The 21,755-nt window shown below is 36.5% G+C and overlaps 2 protein-coding genes across 9 annotated transcripts in view; both read left to right on the top strand.

Annotated features, from left to right (window-relative positions):
• The window catches only part of LOC108043638 (calcium-transporting ATPase type 2C member 1), a 56,565-nt gene extending 47,063 nt beyond the window's left edge, over positions 1 to 9,502 (top strand). For 6 of the 8 annotated variants that reach the window (XM_044458322.1, XM_017122423.2, XM_017122422.2 and 3 more), the window contains 2 exons: positions 5,629 to 5,944; positions 6,004 to 9,502. In XM_044458322.1, the coding sequence (XP_044314257.1) occupies positions 5,629 to 5,944; positions 6,004 to 6,703 (1,016 nt within the window). In that variant the 3' untranslated portion in view covers positions 6,704 to 9,502. The remainder of the gene's footprint in view (positions 1 to 5,628; positions 5,945 to 6,003) is intronic. The other 2 variants (XR_006417509.1, XR_006417510.1) reach the window with 2 other exon arrangements.
• Positions 9,503 to 20,920: 11,418 nt separating this feature from the next.
• Positions 20,921 to 21,616, top strand: LOC108038689. The gene has a single exon (XM_017115517.1). The coding sequence runs from the start codon at positions 20,921 to 20,923 to the stop codon at positions 21,614 to 21,616; it is 696 nt and encodes a 231-aa protein (XP_016971006.1).
• Positions 21,617 to 21,755: the final 139 nt, after the last annotated feature.

The raw sequence follows: 21,755 nt of genomic DNA, 5'->3' as shown, positions 1-21,755 counted from the left end.
TCCTATAGCTGCCATATAACTGATTGATCGGAAATGCCATAACTTTGGTGTTTGTAAAGTTAGGAAGTTGGCATTTTCTATGGGTGTTATATTTGGCCACCCAACCCGACCTACCAAATTTCATAAGGATCGGCCGACTATATCCTATAGCTGCCATATAACTGAACGATTGGAAATGTCATAACTTAGGTGTTTTTTAAAGTTAGGAAGTTGGGATTTTTTCTGAGTATTAAGAATGCATCATATGAATAATTTTGGAGAATATAATTTACAGAGTATTCTGCAAGGGTATATCAACTTGGCTCCGCCCAATGTTACTTTCCTTTCTTGTTTTTAGTAATTTAAACAAATTCAATGTAAACAAGAAACTTGGGCGAAGTATGCATATACTACCTTTAGAATATTCTGTAAATTATATTCTCCAAAATTATTCATATGATGCATTCTTAATACTCATAAAAAGTCCCAACTTCCTAACTTTAAAAACACCAAAGTTATGACATTTTCAATCGTTCAGTTATATGGCAGCTATAAGATATAGTCGGCCGATTCTTATGAAATTTGGTAGGTCGGATTGATTAGTCAAAAATAAAATTCATAGAAAATCCCAACTTCCTAACTTTAAAAACACCAAAGTTATGGCTTTTCCGATCGTTCAGTTATATGACAGCTATATCATATATTTGCCCGATCCGGCTCGTTCCGACCTATATACTACCTGCAATAGAAATACAACTTTTAGGAAAGTTTCAAGCAGATAGCTTTAAAACTGAGGGACTAGTTTGCGTAGAAACGGACGGACGGACGGACGGACAGACGGGCAAGGCTAGACCGAATATATATACTTTATAGGGTCGGAAATGTCTCCTTCACTGCGTTGCAAACTTTTGACTGAAATTATAATATCCTCTGCAAGGGTATAATAAATTTGGCTATCTCACTTGTTTTTATGTAACACAATTGACTACAAAGCATTAGCGAATTCCCCATGTAAAGCCTTAAATATTTGGAGAAAAATTTAATTACTGACGGCTAATTTAGTTTAAGCTATTAGCTAATTAAAATTTTACGATCACGTCTTTATCATTATTGTAGGACACAAAGAATTAAAATTAAAAAAAACTTGTTAAAAATGTAAAAAAAAATTATGGTATACAATGGTATTTGTTCGGCATGTTTGAGAGTTTTACACACTTATTACTTTTCTTCCAAACAATATATTTTGCATGTATGTATATACTACCTTTATGACCTCAACTACAATATTGCTGAAAAGAAATTGTAAATTTCCTTTAAAAATATAGCCGCATGTTACTTTAAACTAGTTTCGATAAGTACTTTTAGAATTAGATGAAATAAATACGATTACTGTTTTAGTGTACTCAAAAAAACAATTTCTTACTACGTTTCCGCAAGAATTTTTCATCAGTTGAGAGTTTGCTTAACGTAACGACGTTAACAGCTGACATTGTTTTGAAATATTTTTTTCGAATCCTAACATCTGGATTTTTTAAATTGAAATTAACACTCTGATATTTTCCCGTTCTCTTTTCTGTTGCTTAGCCAACGTATACAGAGGTAAATCACTTAAAATTTCCCCCGGCGTGACACACTTCCAATTAGAAAGGTGCATTCTCAGAATGCACTCTGGAATCGGCACAGTAATCCTGTATGTTGGATGCTTGTGAATCGCTTCAGGAAATAATTATGCCCATTGCCATGAGTCGAGGCAAGCCAAGAGGAGAAGAAAGTCAGCAATCATTTGAAGGAAATCGTGTCGTGCATAAACACACTTTACAAACTAAGGGGACAGGGCTCATCCAGCTTCCAGTACCGATACTTAACAGTACAAATGCAAATGGCACTTTCAATTACCAAATGAGACCTTGCTTTTTTTTTGTTTTGTGTTTTGTTTTTAAACACAGTGCACAATTTTTCTTTGGAGTTGTTCTATGCAGTAGTTTTATGCACTTGACATTTTCATACATTTTTCAACACCGCCTTTAACTTCTGCTTTCGGGTGCACCAAGACTCTTCCCATTCCGCTTAAAAATGTTCAGTTTCTTTCCTCTTCGCTCAACTTTTTTCTAAATGTCAGGAACGTCTTATCAGGCCGCAAACAAAGTTTTCCAGGAAATATTATTTTGTGTGCCAAAGAGTAATTATTCCCGTTTCTTTTAGATTCTAATTTTATTCGTTGAAAAGTAGGAAGCGTTTCCGACCCTATAAAGGTTGTATGTTGTTAATCAATAATATCAGCCGAGTTTTTTCCTGCAACAGGAACAATTTTAAAAATCCTACAACCAAAAGTTTCCCCTTCAGTGTTTAAAAGAACCTGATTTAAAAATCTGCTGCAATACTAACTTAATAAGCTTAATCCAGTTTGAAATCAAACTTACGTTTTTATACCCATGCAGAGGGTATTATAATTTCAGTCAAAAGTTTGCAACGCTGTGAAGGAGACATTTGCGACCATATAAAGTATATATATTCTTGATCAGCATTACCAGGAGATTCGATGTAGCCATGCCCTTCTGTCCGTCCATCCGTTTCTCCGCAACATAGTCCCTCAGTTGTAAAGCTATATGCTTGAAACTTTCCCAAAAGTTGTCTTTCTATAGCAGGTAGTATTAGAACAATCGAAAAAGAATATTAAAAAATTATAACTTTATTGTTTTTAATTTTTTTATTTTTTTCCTTGAAATTTGGTAATATTTAAATATTATGGAATTACGGTTTTAATTAAATTAAAATCGGACAACAATATCATATAGCTACGATAGAAACGATGGCAAAATACAGAGCCAAATCGACATAGCTTCATTGTAGGCGGAGAAATCGAAATGTAGTCGATTTGTAATAACTGCAAGGGTATATAAACTTCGGCTTACCGAAGTTTGCTTCCTTTCTTGTATTTTTTTTACCTTTTAAATAAAACATATTTGCCTTAAACTTTTTTATCGAGATTTAAAACAATTTCTTTAAGTACATCAAAGATTTTTTTTTAAGAAACAACAAAAATATTAGGCGTTAAAGACAAAGTGTTATTATATCTGATCAACTCGGCAAGCATTAATCTTTTCTATGATTTCATGTGACCATCTCTCTTTTGCGGACTAATCATGGTAAACAAATATCTCTGTCTTCCCGCTTTTTCTCGAATACCTTTAACACTTTTAAAAGAGGTAAATTGAATATAGTCACATATTTTCTTATACAAATGCTACATCTAGCATATGTTTATCTGATAGTGACCGAAGTCTTATTAACCAAAAACAAACAGCGTAATATTTAAAAGTTATCGAAGTTTTTAGAGGATTATTTCTATCCGGCATTAATTCGTTTAAAGGTAAACGGTAAATGAGCAGGATATGGGAGGTTTTCTTAATGATAATAAACGAAACTGGTGACGAGTACAAACCCGTTTTATTGTTTGAAATCAAAAATGTCAACTGAACAAAAATTTTAAAGAAAAACTATCCGAACGAAACTGAGAATGAGTCAAAAAGTTATTTGGATGTTCAAACCCTGCTCTTGTTATATCTATGCAGGGCTCTTATGTATTATACACGCTTACAAGTGCATACATGAAATAACTTTGCTTATAAAATAATAACTGTAAAAGAATTTCTCAATGAACAGTTAATGCAATAAGGGCAATAAAATTGTTATTCTAATGACTGCAGGGTTTTAGTTAATTTAACAAGAAGATTTGTTCATAATGTTGTCTAAGTTTGCATCATGGAATAAACGAAATACATGACATGGTACAGTAGCAAAATTATCTGAGTACTGTTGTTTGACGCAGGACTCAACTCTCTAGCTTTAATAGTTCCTGACGATTCGCTGCTTATCCAAAAAGGCAGGCAGAAATGGCTAGAAAGGCTGGGCATTTAATGCCGATTATGTATATTTTTATAAACTTTATCCTGTTACATTCTTTTGCACGATTACATTATCAACTTTTTACTCTGCGAGTAACATCGACCTCAAAGTTTCTGGAGATGCGCTTCGTCAAGTCTAAGATGTATTCCGTAACTTGGCCGAGATAGTGGGCACATATTGTAGTTGGCGCTGGTTGAAATTGGCACCAAGCCACCGCCGTCTGCATGCTGCCGGCTGCTCGATGTCTTGTGTATTAAACCAGGAGACCGAGCACAGACCTGGAAGACAACAGCGAATTAAAACATTCCCTAGGAGACCCCAATAGAAAGAAAATGGTGGCCAGAAAGGGACTCTGGAGCTGGCCACCTCTGTAATTTCCTATAGCTGTCTGATGTCGGGCTGCATTTAATTGTCTGGGAGCCAAGGGAGTAGGGATTGAAGCCACTGAATGCGTTTTAATTACGTCTTTCTTTTGCTCATTTCGCCGCGCCTTTTTCCATTGCGGCGCACTGTTGCAGGTTGTTATTATTTACTTCAGTGCACTCCGGCTAAAATTTTGTACGAACAGGTCGAGTACTGGGATAGGAAAAGCGATGTGCTCGGTACTCGGAACTCGACAGGCGCCATAATGAAAAATGGCGACGAGACTTTTCGCTAAAGTTCCCTATAGCTGTTGTTCCTGTCTTTCTCAGCTGCTGCCACCCATTGTGCGCACTTCATAAATGCGCTAGAGTGGAAAAAGAAAGGCGGCAGCAAATGGTATCGGAAGGTGGGCTAAGGACCGCATCTTTCTTTCTGAAGTTTTTATACCTGTTATCGTGTGTAAAAGGGTATATGGTATTCTTTGTAAATGGTGTAACAGGCAGAAAGACGCGTTTCCGGCTCTCTAAAGTATTCTTTTATTTTAAATATTCTTTATTAGGATCGATAGCCGCGTCTATCGAGTCGTCGGAACGTCGAGATTTTGAACATTATGGCACTGTAAAGCCCACAAATCGAAAATTTCGTAAAAACATGGTCGACAAGCTGGTATATGGTGGGTGAAAAACAAATAACACACCAAAGACTTTTCAAATCCAATATTTTAGAAGTTATTAGTAGTTTAAATGTTAATTGTGACGTCACTACATACTTAAGTTCATATATTTAAGGAAGCGAGAAAACTGGTGTTGACAATGCTGTTCGGCAGATGTTAAAATGCGCCATCAGGGGGCATATTTATTTTGAACTTGGATGAATTTTGAATTACATAGATGAGTAACGGGTATCTTATAGTCGAGACTATAGCGTTTCTACTTGTTTTTAACTTCAATGCTTGTGCTTCAATTGAATTTTCAAGGAACGAACAACTCTTTGCCAGCCCTCCCAACAAATTAACAATTGTTTTTGCATTTTCTTCGGGGATTAAGATCCAAGTCGACGGCTTCAAGCTGTGGCGGCACACACTCGCGTCCTGGCGTGGCTCTCAACCACTTGCCAGGCAGCTCCATTCGCCTGTTGCTTGGTGTAATTCAGCGTCAATTGCTTGGAAAATGCAGTGAAAGACGATTTACTGCCTTGGCGCCGCTGCCAGGGGAGGACGGATTACAAGGTATTGGGAGTGGACCCAAGGACGAAAAGAGTTCTTTGGTTACCAGCCCTCCCATTATCCCCAATCCCTTTGAATTTGTTTTTATTCAATACTGCTAGGCCATTTGTATGGTTTTTCCAATTTCTTACAACATTTTCTCCTCGTCCTTCCAGCGAATCTCATCGGCATTGATACAATCCACCACCAGACGCTATCCGGTCAGGAAATCGATCAAATGAACGAGCACCAACTGGACAAGGTGGCTAACAACGTGGGCGTCTTCTACCGCGTTTCGCCACGCCACAAGCTGGAGATAGTCAAGTCCTTGCAGCGCACAGGGAACATAGTCGGCATGACTGGCGACGGGGTCAACGACGGAGTGGCTCTTAAGAAGGCGGACATCGGCATTGCCATGGGCAAAAACGGAACAGATGTGTGCAAGGAGGCTGCAGACATGATCCTGGTTAACGACGATTTTCACACTATCATGTAAGTTGATTCAGTGGCCAGTTAATAGCCAATTTCTAATTTACTTTCTTTGTTTGCAGCGCTGCCATCGAGGAAGGCAAAGGCATATTCTACAACATCCGGAACTTTGTGCGGTTCCAGCTCAGTACTTCAATAGCCGCGCTGGCCCTTATTGCCCTAGCCACTCTGATGGACATTGCCAACCCGCTGAACGCCATGCAGATTCTATGGATCAACATCATAATGGATGGGCCGCCCGCACAATCCCTGGGCGTGGAGCCCGTGGACCACGACGTGCTTAAGCAGAAACCGCGCAACGTTAAGCAGCCTATGATCACAAAGTCTGTGGTGGTAAATGTCCTGCTCAGTGCCAGCATAATAGTGTTGGGCACGCTGTGGGTATTCCAGCGCGAGATGGCCGACGGGACGCTGGGGAAGACCAAGAGGGACACGACCATGACCTTTACTTGCTTCGTATTCTTTGACATGTTCAATGCGCTGTCTTGCCGATCGCAGACGAAAAGCGTATTCACCATTGGACTTACAACCAACCGCATGTTTCTGCTGGCTGTCGCCTTTTCAATTATTGGTCAAATGCTGGTCGTATACTTTCCGCCGCTGCAGATGGTTTTTCAGACGGAAGCCCTTACGCCATACGACATATTCTTTCTGGTTTCCCTTACCTCCTCAGTGCTGGTGGTCTCCGAGATAAAGAAATGGTTCGAGCGCACCATGGAGCGCAAGGTGTACAGCACCCGCTCCGAGCTGGACTTTGTATGACAAAACGCAAGCGCTAGAGAAGACTTGCACCCCAAAGCCGAGTAAATTAAAAACTTTAACAAAAAAAAACCCACAAAAAAAGCAAAAACTATGCCAAAACAAGCGAGGAGAGCTGCAAAAGCAGCCCAAGGGAAGCAAGAGCCGATAAAGGAGCAAGGCAGCAGCGATGTGTGTGTTTACTTTTACATTTGACTCGACAAATTATCAAAAACTTAATCGACAATGTGGGGTTTCTACCAGATTGGGCCTAGCAGGGATTTTCTTAGATTTGACGAAAGCTTCCAGGTTGGTTTTATGCTCTCTGTAATTTATGCGTTTTATTTTAATGTATTGTGTTTATAATGTAAGTAGAAAATTTGTGTGTAGAACTTTTCTTTTATTTTTCGCTTTTTAAACATTCTTTCAGATGCTCTGAAAAAGTTTTCCAAAACTATTGATATCTCAGCGTAAAGCGCACCATTTATATTTTAAAATCTCCAATTGGCTGCAATAGCTAATTTTTCATGTACTTTCTATTTCCATTTTATATTTAAGTGCTGCTGTAGTTTTAATGCTCATCACGCAAATTAAGTCAATTCAAAGTGTTTAATAATCTATAAAATTGTCGGCAAAAACAGTTTAATGTGATATTATTTTAAGCACATAAACCAGGTCATCCCACAATAAGGCGAAATGCAAATTTTGATTTTATGTTGATTTGCACATCCGCTTGTGGCGCCAAATATTTTATTTTTTAAAAATAAAACTTAAACTGTAAAAAAATTTTAAACCAACTAGTTGCAAATTTATTTTCTGATTATTTTAGATCTTACCTTTTTTCCCCGCAGCGAACCAGCCAGATTGTAAATCAAGTGATCGTTTTCGTGAATGCGATTAGGTTCAACAGGCAAATGCAGATACAACCAGGTCTTAGCAAACATAAATGAAAATAAAATGGACAAGAGTCAATGATGACATGGCAAGGACAAGGCAAAGCAAGGCGTAGTGAAATAAAACACGGTTTTTTTTTGGTGATATTGATAAATAATTTATTCGGTATTTGAAAAGCAAGTAACAAATTTGTGTAAAATTTACGCAAATCGGAACTCTAGCGCGTTAGCTAAAATATGAATTTTGAAAAAATGACCTCCATAAAGACATCAAATGGAAAGTGAAGATCGGCACAAGATTTTCAAAAACTTAAATAATTTAGTTTTATGCGTAGTTTTATATTCAAAACAATTTCGATGCGTTGATAGTTTGTCGTTTTGCCTAGGACTTACTATCTATAACAGAATAATGCACCAAACCAAATACAAAACTTCACAAGACAAACATCACCAGATTTATCGAATGAACTGCAATTTATTAAATTACGCTCCTATGTTTAAAGCAAACGGTATTCTTAAAATAATTCCAAACGGATTCACAAAACTTTATTTTCTGGCTTAGATTAAAGACATATGCTATCAATATAGGAAAGAAATCAAGAAATCAAATCATGTTAGTTCTTTACTTAAAGCAATTAGATTCAACGATAAAAATCAAAAATATCCATCTTAATAGTCAATTAATAATTTTTTTAAAAATTAAAAGAAATATTAAATTCAATAGAATACCAAGAGTTGTCTCAGCTATATTATTGAACTCTCTAAATATCATTGTCATTCGATTCATATCATAACAACTCAGAAGTTTTATACCCATTAAACGATTTTACCAATGCACTGGGAAGCATATCACATTTTCGATGGCTTGTTTCCGATCACCAAAACTACTGTACTGGGGTGACAAAGTCTTGTTGGAATCGTGTTTGTACGTTTCAACTGAATTATTTGTCACCCCCGATAAAGACATTCATGTATTTAACAATTTGGCTGAATGCAATTTTTGTTCGCGCTGCTAATGGCAATTAATGGACCAATTAAGAAATTGTTTATTTAATCACACATCAGTCTAAGCTCGACAGAGACTCATTCTCATATATCAAGGCAAAAAAAAAAAAAGAAAAATCTTAAAACAAAAATAAAAAAACGAAAAATATATATTAAAAATAAAGCTCGTTCAACGGAGCAAGCAATCAAAGGCTCATTATATATTACCCCACGCATCAAGGCATACTAAAAGTACACAACACAAAATATACACAGACTAACACCCACACACATTCACTGACATCTCATCCACAATGGTAACAATAATTAGAAAATTAAGCGTATTTATTAAAACAAACAAAAAAATTAATGTCTGAAGGAATAAATAAATTGCACCAAATAATATGAATATATTAATCAAAACAGGTATAAATTAATTTATTGAATTTAAACTAAACTATTAAAAGTTTTGCAAAGTAAAGATCCAAATCGGTCTTTGAATTACAATAATTTAAATGAATGATGATATTAAAAAAACTCTTACCCACGGAAATATTTTTTAAACGTCTATGAAAATTATGTGAGCCCCTTATATTTGTAAGTGTAAATGTCTAACAATGCTGGCTAAGCTCCAAAAAATATGGAGCATAATTCAACAAATTAAAAATTATTGTTTCTACAGAGTTCGGTTAAACGAAATGTACAAGCTGATGGCAAACTTACAAATCTTTAAATATTCCTTTCATAACCGTAACCTAAAAAAATTAACTATAACTATCTGTGCTATTAAATGTAAGCTTTAACAATATATGTATCTAGATAAATACCAAGCATTACGAAAAAATACACACATTTTTCGGAAATATTTGGTACTTTCCCCTCAGCAGTAGAACTAATTTAAATAAAACTTTCATCGTTGTGTTTCATTGAAGCCATCTCTTAACAATTACAATGTCAACGTGAAAAAATATAATTCGTTAATCGAACAATATTGGGGCAAAATCTTAAATATTAAATTAATTATGCAATGGTAACAATACTAATATATTTAATATTTATCTGCGGAATATTGCGAAACAAATATTTACCAAATATAATAAAGTTTATGTAGTACCTACTTTTTAAATATCTTTAATTTATTTGAACAGAGTCTAGCGACTGGGACCTTAATTTTGGAATGATTTAAGCTCCTGCCAATTTGATGTTGACCATATATAAATTATTAAATTAATGATGTTCACATATATTTATTTATTTATTATTTTCTTTATTCTTAAGGCATTGATCACCATCACCAGCCGAATTAATATGATCATTAGGGTGGTGCAATAAAAGAAAATGATCTTATTAATTTTGGTAGGTTTAGGAATGCAAATAATGTAATTTTAAGCATGTCATCTTGTTATCGAATGGTTAATCGACCAAAAAAAGGCATATTTTCATGAATTTTTTCACGCGATACGGTTAATGTCAGATCAATTATTTTATAAGCATATTAAGGGGGTATATACCTTTTTTTTCGAAAAAAATAGGAAAGCTTGCATTTTTTTTATGTATGTAACTATTGTTTTTATTAAATGAATGATTATATAATATTTTCTGAAAGTTTTGATTGTTGACAAAGTTTATGCAAAAAATTTTGAAAAAATATTTAATAGTTTTTAAGGTGTGGCTGTTTCCCTTAAACGCCTTTTTTTTAAAGAGCCTTGTGGTGATATTTCCCCAGGACGTACGGGTCAACTGATACTGGACGCTAAAATTTTTACAAAACTATCTTTTTCGTCGAAATAAAAATTTTTACATGGAAAAACGATCGTTCAACTAATAATAAAATTCATTACGAACATTTAAAAAAAAATTTGAAGAAAATCGGTTCAGTAGTTTTTCGCCAATCCATATCACCGCAAAGTCATTTTTCAAAAAACACCATTTCGAGATATTCGCGTTTAAAGTTTCAAGTTTGGGTTTGTGCGGAGACGAGGCGCGCGGCTAGGAGCGCTGTAACTTTTTTTTGACTGCTCAAATCTCTATGAAAATTTGGGGAAATGTTCTCAAAAAGTTGTTCTTTAAGATAAAGCAAAAAAAAAAATTTCGATTTTTTGAAAATAAAAAGGTATATACCCCGTTAAAGTACAACATTTAAACTACGTTTTCACAAATTTAAATAAAAACGAGGACGAAAGCTAACTTCGGCAAGCCGAAGTTTTAATACCCTTGCAGACTTTGCCGAAATTGCTAAAATTAAAAAAGTAGCAAAAGAAATAAGGTATACATAAATAAACTAGATTTTTATAGTTTCAAGTCAATAGCTTTAATACTGCAAAAATGTCATATAACAAGAAAGGAAAGCTAACTTCGGGCGGAGCCGAAGTTGATATACCCTTGCAGAATATTATGTACATTATATTCTCCAAAATTATTCATATGATGCATTCTTAATACTCATAAAAAGTCCCAACTTCCTAACTTTAAAAACACCAAAGTTATGGCATTTCCAATCGTTCAGTTGTATGGCAGCTATAGGATATAGTCGGCCGATCCTAATGAAATTTGATAGGTCGGATTGATTGTCCAAAAATAAAAACCATAGAAAATCCCAACTTCCTAACTTAACAAACACCAAAGTTATGGCATTTCCAAAATTTATAAACCCAGCTCCTAATAAAGTGGCATTTCCGATCAATCAGTTATATGGCAGCTATAGGATATAGTCGGCCGATCCCAGCCGTTCCGACATTTATACTGCGTGCAAAGGAAAGAAGGGTGTGTGCAAATTTTCAGTTCGATATCTTTAAAACTGAGAGACTAGTTTGCGTAGAAACAGACAGACGGACAGACGGACAGATAGACGGACAGACGGACATGGCTATATCAACTCAGAAGGTGATCCTGATCAAGAATATATATACTTTATAGGGTCGGAAATGTCTCCTTCACTTCGTTGCACACTTTTGACCAAAATTTTAATACCCTCTGCAAGGGTATAAAAATAGAAAAAAAGGGATATTTTCGCTGCCTTTAACAATTTTTCCTACGGAAGCCAGAAGATATAGACGTCCGATCGGCAAGCGTTTTTTCCCTGATCAAGATATGCTTAAATAAATAAGACTTGGAAAAATTTATGTCAATAGCTTACACACTGCGCAAAATATTCTGAAAAACATCAAATTTGAACCGATTTCAAACTATTTTTCCTATGGGAGCTATAGGATATAGACGTCCGATCGGCACGCGCTTTAAACCTAATCAAGGTATGTATAAAAAATACGATTTGGAAAGATTCATGTCAATAGCTTATATACTGCGCGAAATATCCAAAAAATCATTAAATTTTAACCGATTTCACCCTAATGTTCCTATGGGAGCTAAAGGATATAGACGTCCGATCGCCACGCGCTTTTACCCTGATCAAGGTATGCATAAAAAAATAAGATTTGGAAAGACTTTTGTCAATAGCTTTTATACTGCGCGAAATATCTTCCATTCTTGCAAGTTATTTCCGATTGTTCCTATGGGAGCTATAGGATATAGACATCCGATCGGTGCGGTTTTCAAACTTGATCTGCGTACACATGTTTTAGGATGATTGTGAAAGTTTTAGATCGCTAACTTTTAAACTGAGCTCGCAAACGGTATTGAAACAGACGGACAGACGGACGGACGGACAGACGGACGGACAGACGGACATGGCTATATCGACTCCCTTATTGATCCTGATCAAGAATATATATACTTTATAGGTCGGAAATGTCTCCTTCACTGCGTTACAAACTTCTAACCAAAATTATAATACCCTCTGCAAGGGTATAACAAGAAAGAAAAGCTAACTTCGGGCGTAGCCGAAGTTGATATACCCTTGCAGAATATTCTGTAAATTTTATTCTCCAAAACTATTCATATGATGCGTTCTTAATACTCATAAAAAATCCCAACTTCTTAACTTAACAAACACCAAAGTTATGGCATTTCCAATCGTTCAGTTATATGGCAGCGATACGATATAGTCGGCCGACCCTTATGAAATTTGGTTGGTCGGATTGATTGGCCAAAAATAAATTCCATAGAAAATCTAAAAATAAAATAATTTCCAACTAATTTACAAACACCAATCTTATGGCATTTCCGATCAATCAGTTATATGGCGGCTATAGGATATAGTCGCCGATCCAAATGTTAAATATATACTTAAATTGTACGCCCGATCCGGCTCGTCCCGACTTATATACTACCTGCAACAGGAAGACAAGAAACTTTTGAGAAAGTTTCAAGCAGACAGCTTTAAAACTGAGGGACTAGTTTTCGTAGAAACGGACGGACGGACATACGGACATGGCTAGATCCACTCTTCTAGTGATGCTGATCAAGAATATATATACTTTATAGGGTCGGAAATGTCTCCTTCACTGGGTTGCAAACTTTTGACTGAAATTATAATATCCTCTGCAAGGGTATCAAAATAATAAATGAGCCGTTCGCAGCAAAGCTCCGTAGGCGCCTCCAAGAAAAAAGGTTTTGCGGTGAACAGCATAACTTGTTACTGGATCATCAGAAAAAACCAAAAAAAAATTGTTTATTAGTTAATATGTTTCTAGATTTAACTATGTAGAGTTTTTTTAAATTTAATTTTTGGATTTTTGGTAACACTTTAAAGTCAAAAACCTGATTTTAGCCTAAAAATTCGATATATTTGTTATTATAAAATAAAAAATAATCAGTAAAAAAACTTGACGTCAGTACCTACGGATTTAGGTACAGAAATTGTATGCAAAATTTCAAAACGAAATTTCAAAACGATTAGATTAGGACACCGAATAAATCGCATACAAAACGAACTAACTCATATACGTCCAACTGCCCATAACTTCGGAAGTTTTACTCGGATGAATCTAAAATGTTAACGCAATATTCTTAAAATGTTGTGCATTCAGAAAAAAAATTTAAAAAATGAGGAATATTCTTAAGTAGTTAAACTTTGAAATTAAATTTATTATACCCTTGCAGAGGGTATTATAATTTTGGTCAAAAGTGTGCAACGCAGTGAAGGAGACATCTCCGACCCTATAAAGTATATATATTCTTGATCAGGATCACCTCCTGAGTTGATATAGCCATGTCCGTCTGTCCGTCTGTCCGTCTGTCTGTTTCTACGCAAACTAGTCTCTCAGTTTTAAAGCTATCGGATTGAAACTTTGCACACACCCTTCTTTCCTTTGCACGCAGTATATAAGTCGGAACGGCCGGGATCGGCCGACTATATCCTATAGCTGCCATTTAACTGATTGATCGGAAATGCCATAACTTTCGTGTTTGTAAAGTTAGGAAGTTGGGATTTTCTATGGGTTTTATATTTGGCCAATCAATCCGACCTACCAAATTTCATAAGGATCGGCCGACTATATCCTATAGCTGCCATATAACTGATTGATCGGAAATGCCATAACTTTGGTGTTTGTAAAGTTAGAAAGTTGGGATTTTCTATGGGTTTTATATTTGGCCAATCAATCCGACCTACCAAATTTCATAAGGATCGGCCGACTATATCCTATAGCTGCCATATAACTGATTGATCGGAAATGCCATAACTTTGGTGTTTGTAAAGTTAGAAAGTTGGGATTTTCTATGGGTTTTATATTTGGCCAATCAATCCGACCCACCAAATTTCATAAGGATCGGCCGACTATATCCTATAGCTGCCATATAACTGATTGATCGGAAATGCCATAACTTTGGTGTTTGTAAAGTTAGGAAGTTGGGATTTTCTATGGATTTTATTTTTGGCCAATCAATCCGACCTATCAAATTTCATAAGGATCGGCCGACTATATCCTATAGCTGCCATATAACTGAACGATTGGAAATGCCATAACTTTGTTGTTGTTAAAGTTAGGAAGTTCGGATTTTTTATGAGTATTAAGAATGCATCATATGAATAATTTTGGAGAATATAATTTACAGAGTATTCTGCAAGGGTATATCAACTTCGGCTCCGCCCGAAGTTAGCTTTCCTTTCTTGTTTCTTTTAATTTCTACACCAGAATGCCCTCTTAAGTTACTGCGAGTCTTTCGATTGCCTCGATCAGCAGATCGTCATTAAAAAATTTGTAAGTTTTATTATTTTCATTTGCTCTTCTTCAAGAAAATTTGAAGCTAAAAGTCTTTTTTTATAAAAGCGTGCACGCAGCAAAGTTTGGGACACTTTTAACATGGTACAGGATGACAAAAGATATAAGATTGAAATTGTAACTGTTTTCAGAGTTTTCTTTAGGTTGTATAAATATATAACGTAGTCCTGCATAAATTTCATGTTTCAGCATCGAAATTTATAACCCATTCTAGCAATAGTGAGGAAAATTTGAACTCGGAAACAAAGAAAAAAGTGATTTAGGCAGAGTGGACATTAATAACTGAAAAGACTTAAAGATATATTTTCCATGCTTGTTGGAGTGGGAGCTCGATTTAGAAAGAATGCCGATATGGACGAAATCAATCCAAGTCCAACCAAGCTATTAATAATCATTTTACAGATCCAAATTTTGAAAGGCAAGAAATTGATATGTTCAAATTCCAGTCCACTTACACCATTGCTTTATTGGCCTCCTCGAAAATTCACAAGCCTAACAGCCGACGTTAAAATTTAAAGGTTACGGAAGCAACTGCTCAAATCTCATTTCAAAACCTTTTGGGTCAACTGCGCAGCAAGTTACAATCCCATATTTTTAAGCAGTTTCCGGATAGTCCCAAATTCAAATTAATCTGCAGTTACGGATTTGATGGCGTATACTCTATGTATACATACAAGCAGAAGTTGAAAACAAATTCACATGGGTACAGATTTCAAATCAAACTTTATTTTTAATTTCTTTTACACGCCTACGTATATATCTTAATACCTTATCTTAATACCCTTTATAATTTCAGTCTAAAGTTTGAAACGCAGTGAAGGAGACATTTCCGACACTATAAAGTATATATATTCTTGATCAGCAGGAGAGTCGATCCGCCCGTTTCTACGCAAACTAGTCTGTTAGTCTTAAAGCTATCTGCTTGAAACTTTCCGAAAAGTTGTCTTTCTAGTATATGTGTCGGAACGGACCGGATCGGGCGTCTATATCATATAACTCCCATAGGAGCAATCGAAAAATATAAATTTAAAAAGTATTGTTGTTTTTAATTTTTTTTTGTTTATTGGGATTTGGTAATATTTAAATGTTGAATTACGGTTTTAATTAAATTAAACTCTATATCATAAAGCTCCCAAATCAAAAAATTAAAACAAAAAAAAATTAAATTTATTTTGCTGTTTTTCAATTTATCAAAATATTCCTTTGAGATATAGTAATTATTTACTACAGAATTACGCTCTTAGTTTTGTCAAAAATCAGAAACAATAGCAAAATGCAGCCAAAATCGACATAGCTTCATTGTTTTTAGTAATATAGGCACAGAAATCGAATGTAGTCGTTTTGTAATAACTGCAAGGGTATAAAAACTTCGGCTTGCTGAAGCTTACTACGTTTCTTGTTTTATCGAATTTCAAAGGCAAGAGGCTTGCATCTTAACATCTGATTTAACAGCCAGTATCTTAACAGAAGCGCACTCTATGCAGATTGTGTACTGGTAATGCATCCTACACAACATTTTTGGTTTTAACGACTTTTTAAAAATGGATTTTGCCCAACGAATGTGGTCGTTAGCCCCATAGTGCAACGTTAGTGGTTCAAAAGCTAATCAATTGGTTGCGAACCGAGTCATCCTATAGCGCCACACTTGGTGGTAATATCAATAATCACTTCCTGTATACTTCGTCCTCATTCTTTCCCGAAAGTAAGTGCACCCCTGCCACAAAATTTATTTTGGTTGGCAAAGTATTTTAGATTGACGTTCCCAGTATGTTTCCCACTAACTTTAAGCTTTCGTTATTAGCATACAGATGGCTAAAATCATTTTTCAAATAAAAAAAGGAGTTTACAGATCGTTAATTGTTAGCTTTTTTCACTTACACTTGTGGTTAGCCGCTCGTCAATTGACGACAGCGTCCTTATATACATCCATAACAAAAATTATTTAATACTGAAAAATGTATGTAGACACAAACAACCTTATGTGGGTGCCAGGACACCTCGACATCGTAAATAGTTGCAAAGCTGACGAGCACCCAAATCGGAGACGACTCCCGATATCCTTCCCAAGAAGGGCACGGCTACCTATAATCATAATTCAAAACAAGCATATGTAACACACTCTCTGACAAGGATTCCATCACCAACTGCAGAACATCCAAGCTAAACAATTGAGGTCCCAATTGCGGTCCCAAGTGCTCTTACAAGACGTTGTCTTTTAGGTATCCATGCACGTAGACACAGGGTGGAACATAACTTCTGTCGTGATTATAAGTCATAAGATTACCCGTTTTACCTGTTGCTAGCAGTGTAAAGGCTATATTGCATTCGCTAAAAAGTATGTTACAAGTATGTATATCAAATCAGGAGGTGATCCTGATCAAGAATATATATACTTTATAGGGTCGGAGATGTCTCCTTCACTGCGTTGCACACTTTTGACCAAAATTATAATACCCTCCGCAAGGGTATAAAAATAATACGGAAAAAATGCTAAATCGGAACTCACGACTTTAGACAGTACATAAACCACTTAACTCAACATTTTCCCCACTAACTAGGGGAAAATGTGGTAAGTTCGGAGAATCAAACTCACCACCAAATATTTCTTAAGTTCAACTCAACTTTTAAATTGGTCTTTGGTTACTTGTTTAAACTAGCCTCAGCGCCACCTATGGGTCAAGCGTCGCAAATCCCAAGTAATGTGGCGCCGTCAGTTAGTCAGTCACAGGACTAATCCTACCGAAAATATCGATGATTGCATGTCGTAGACAGTTTCAAAAATTTAATTTTAAAATTGTACATCCCGTCCACCCATTATAAGTATAATATTATAAGAGCAACAGCAAAAAAAACAGATTATCACAATGCAGAGTAAAGAAATGACAGCAGATCCCACAAAGAGAAAACAATCTTTCCTTTATTAACTTCAGCTTATTATTAAATTGGCCAAGAATGAAACCCTAAAATTTCAGAATGAAATTTAAAATATTTTAAAACAAGAAAGAAAAGCTAACTTCGGGCGGAGCCGAAGTTGATATACCCTTGCAGAATATTCTGTAAATTCTATTCTCCAAAATCGGATCAGTTATTCATATGATGCATCTTAATACTTATAAAAAATCACAACTTCCCAACTTTAACGAGGACGGAAGCTAACTTCGGCAAGCCGAAGTTTTAATACCCTTGCAGACTTTGCCTAAAAGTGAAAAAGTAGCGAAAGGAATAAGGTATACATAAGTAAACTAGATTTGCATAATTTCAAGTCAATTGCTTTTATACTGCAAAAATGTCATATACAAATAGAAAAAAGGGATACTTTCGCAGCCTTTAACAATTTTTCCTATCTCCTTTAAGATATAGACTTCCGAGCGGCAAGCGCTTTTACCCTAATCAAGATATGCGTAAATAAATAAGAATTGGAAAAATGTATGTTAGTAGCTTACACACTGCGCGAAATATTCTGATAATCATTAAATTTGGAGCGATTTCACCCTATTGTTCCTATGGGAGCTATAGGATATAGACGTCCGATCGGCACGCGCTTTTACCTTGATCAATGTATGCATAAAAAAATACGATTTGGAAAGATTCATGTCAATAGCTTGTATACTGCGCGAAATATCCTAAAAATCATTAAATTTTAACCGATTTTACCCTTTTGTTCCTATGGGAGCTATAGGATATAGACGTCCGATCGTCACGCGCTTTTACCCTGATCAAGGTATGCATAAAAAAATACGATTTGGAAAGATTCATGTCATTAGCTTTTACACTGCGCGAAATATCATCAATTCTTGCAAGATATATCCGATTGTTCCTATGGGAGCTATAGGATATAGACATCCGATCGGGGCGATTTTCAAACTTGATCTGCGTACATGTTTTAGGACGAGTGTGAAAGTTTCAGATCACTAGCTTTTAAACTGAGCTCGCAAACGGTATTGAAACAGACGGACAGACGGACAGACGGACGGACGGACGGACGGACAGACGGACATGGCTATATCGACTCCCCTATTGATCCTGATCAAGAATATATATACTTTATAGGGTCGGAAACGTCTCCTTCACTGCGTTACAAACTTCTGACCAAAATTATAATACCCTCTGCAAGGGTATAAAAACACCAAAGTTGTGTCATTTCCAATCGTTCAGTTATATGGCAGCTATAGGATATAGTCGGCCGATCCTTATGAAATTTGGTAGGTCAATTTGATTGGCCAAAGATAAAACCCATAGATATTACCAACTTCCTTACTTTAAAAACACCAAAGTTATGGCATTTCCGATCAATCAGTTATATGGCGGCTATAGGATATAGTCGTCAGATCCTTATGAAATTTGGTAGGTCAGACTGATTAGCCAAAAATAAAATCCATAGAAAATCCCAACTTCCTAACTTTAAAAACACCAAAGTTATGGTATTTCCGATCGTTCAGTTATATGGCAGCTATATGATATAGTGGCCCGATCCGGCTCGTTCCGACTTATATACTACCTGCAATAGAAAAACAACGTTTGGGAAAGTTTCAAGCAGATAGCTTTAGGGACAAGTTTGCGTAGAAACGGACGGGCGGACGGACAGACGGACGGACAGACGGACGGACAGACGGACGGACAGACGGACGGACAGACGGACATGGCTAGATCGACTCTCCTGGTGATGCTGATCAAGAATATATATACTTTATAGGGTCGGAAATGTCTCCTTCACTGCGTTGCAAACTTTTGACTGAAATTATAATACCCTCTGCAAGGGTATAAGAATTGCAGGAAAAATATTGAGCAAGCGTTACGATTTTTATACCCGTTACTGGTAGAGTAAAAGGGTATATTGTATTCGTGCAAAAGTATGTAACAGGTAGAAGGAAGCGTTTCCGACCCTATAAAGTATATATATTCTTGTTCAGGATCACTAGCCGAGTCGATCTAGTCATGTCCGTCTGTCTGTCTGTCCGTATGAACGCTGAGATCTCGGAAACTATAAAAGCTAGAAGATTGGCATTTTGCATGTAGATTTTAGGAGTTCCTACGCAGCGCAAGTTTGTTTCAAAATGGTGCCACGCCCACTCTGACGCCCACAAGCCACAAGCTGTGGCCACAGTTTTTATGATATTATGAAAATTTTAACTGATATGTATTTGCTTCGTCAATAAATATCGATTGGCCTAATAAAAGTTTGCCACGCCCACTCTAACGCCCAAAAACCCATTAAACGCTTAAGCCTGGCTAGCGCCTACATTTCCTCCTTTCATGTCGCCATCTAACGGATGACTTTGGAACAGCTGGCCAAGGTGCTCAACAGAGTCAACGTTAATTCTCGATAAGGATTTCTATTAAAGGAAATTGCGATGGTTTTCATTTGTCAATACCGAACTATATCCCAAGAACTATGCAAATCAAATCTAGGTAGCCAAATTGGAGGTCTGAGTCAAACAATGGCGTTTGTGTGTATGTAGGTAAGCATATACATATGTATGTATTTACATTGTACACAGTTGCAATTGCCCGGCAAAGATAATTCCTTTCAAAGAAAGCTATTCGCTATACCCGTTACTCGTGTTGTGCAAGCATTTAGACTTTAATAATAATACTATTTAAGAATGTATGTGTTTAGCCAATATAAGTATGTATGTTTAATATTTCTAGTCAATTTATTGCACTCAAAAACATAAACATAAACACAGCTGCTGGTGCAGGACAAAAGCTGCCTGCGCTAAAGCAGCGCTGGTGCTGATGCTCGTGCTGTAAAGCTGCCAGCACTAAGAGATCGCCGAATTCAAATTGATAATTTGAACTTTTTGTCCTTTTTTCCTGTGGTCACTATAATTCACATTATGTTAAAAAAAAACAAAAAAAAACACAAGAGGGCATATTTATATTAAGTTGTTTAGCTAAGTAAGGGGTATCTAATAGTCGAGGCACTCGACTATAGCGTTCTCTCTTGTTTTCCGTCCTGTTCTTGTGTAACTTTGTGCCACTTCTACTAAATTACCAAATAGGGATATATACAAAATTAGTAATTTTAAGGAAATAAACCATATTAGTTTTATTGGTTTCGGGTTGAGCATATTTTATTGTCGGGGGACCTAACTACTTATAGCCTAGAATTTTCATTCAACTAACCCCTATATTTATCCAAAACGAGTATTACTTCACACTATGCGATAAAGTTTTATTGTTATAACTGTGTTTTTGTCGAGTAGATCAGGGTTGTTTCCTCATACCACCATCATTTTATCATGATAAAACCGGCTGTGGAGGATGACTTGAAAGATGAGCGGCGTTCATACGCCAAAGAAAAGGTTCTGATGTACAGCAGCAACGTGTTGATTGGCAACTGGTATAACAATCGCTTCCAAGGCCCGACACATAATGGTAGTACAATATTGCCAGGACTGATGACCGAGAAAGGGTGCGAGCAGCACCAGACTTGCAGCCAAGCTACGTACAAGCCCTTCGACTACAACCAATCTGTGCACGATCACTTGGTGGTCAGGAACCGGATGTATGGAAACAAGGTCGCGCAGAGCGCTGGTCTTAAGTTATCCGAGGAGGAGCAGTACATCAACAACTACACCACCATGAACACCCTCATGTTCCACTTGTTCCCCAAAATGCGCCTGGAGGAGTGCTTGAAGATGGAGGAGGCCGGTCAGACGCACTTTACGCCAATGAGGCCCGATGGTCTCGACAGCTACGGCAACTTCAGCCTAGTCCGCAACAAGTTGCGCTGTAAGTTGGCCAACGAGCGTCCTCCTAGAGGGCTAACAAGCTACAGAGGCGAATTCGATGCTAAAACCAGGAGCAAGACCGAAAATGTGGAGGTCGGCGAGTGGACAGTTGCGGATGAAGCTACCAGGAAGAGGGAGCGTGACCGATTTGTCTTTCTCAATTGCAGCATTCACGACGACTTGAAAGACTTCAATGGAAAGTAGCGTGGAATCCCAAAGTCCGAAATTCGTGGTCAACCGAGTAATACAATTTATAATATACAACGTGTGTATCTCTGAGAAATGGGGAGGAGGCTAGAACTTGTTTGTCAATCTTTCGATGTAGCTACTTTTGAATAATTGA

Source organism: Drosophila rhopaloa, unplaced genomic scaffold, assembly GCF_018152115.1.
Source record: "Drosophila rhopaloa isolate 14029-0021.01 unplaced genomic scaffold, ASM1815211v1 contig_164, whole genome shotgun sequence".
Taxonomy (NCBI): Eukaryota; Metazoa; Arthropoda; class Insecta; order Diptera; family Drosophilidae; genus Drosophila; species Drosophila rhopaloa.
Note: the sequence above shows the minus strand (reverse complement) of the source record. Positions and strands in the feature narration are given on the sequence as shown.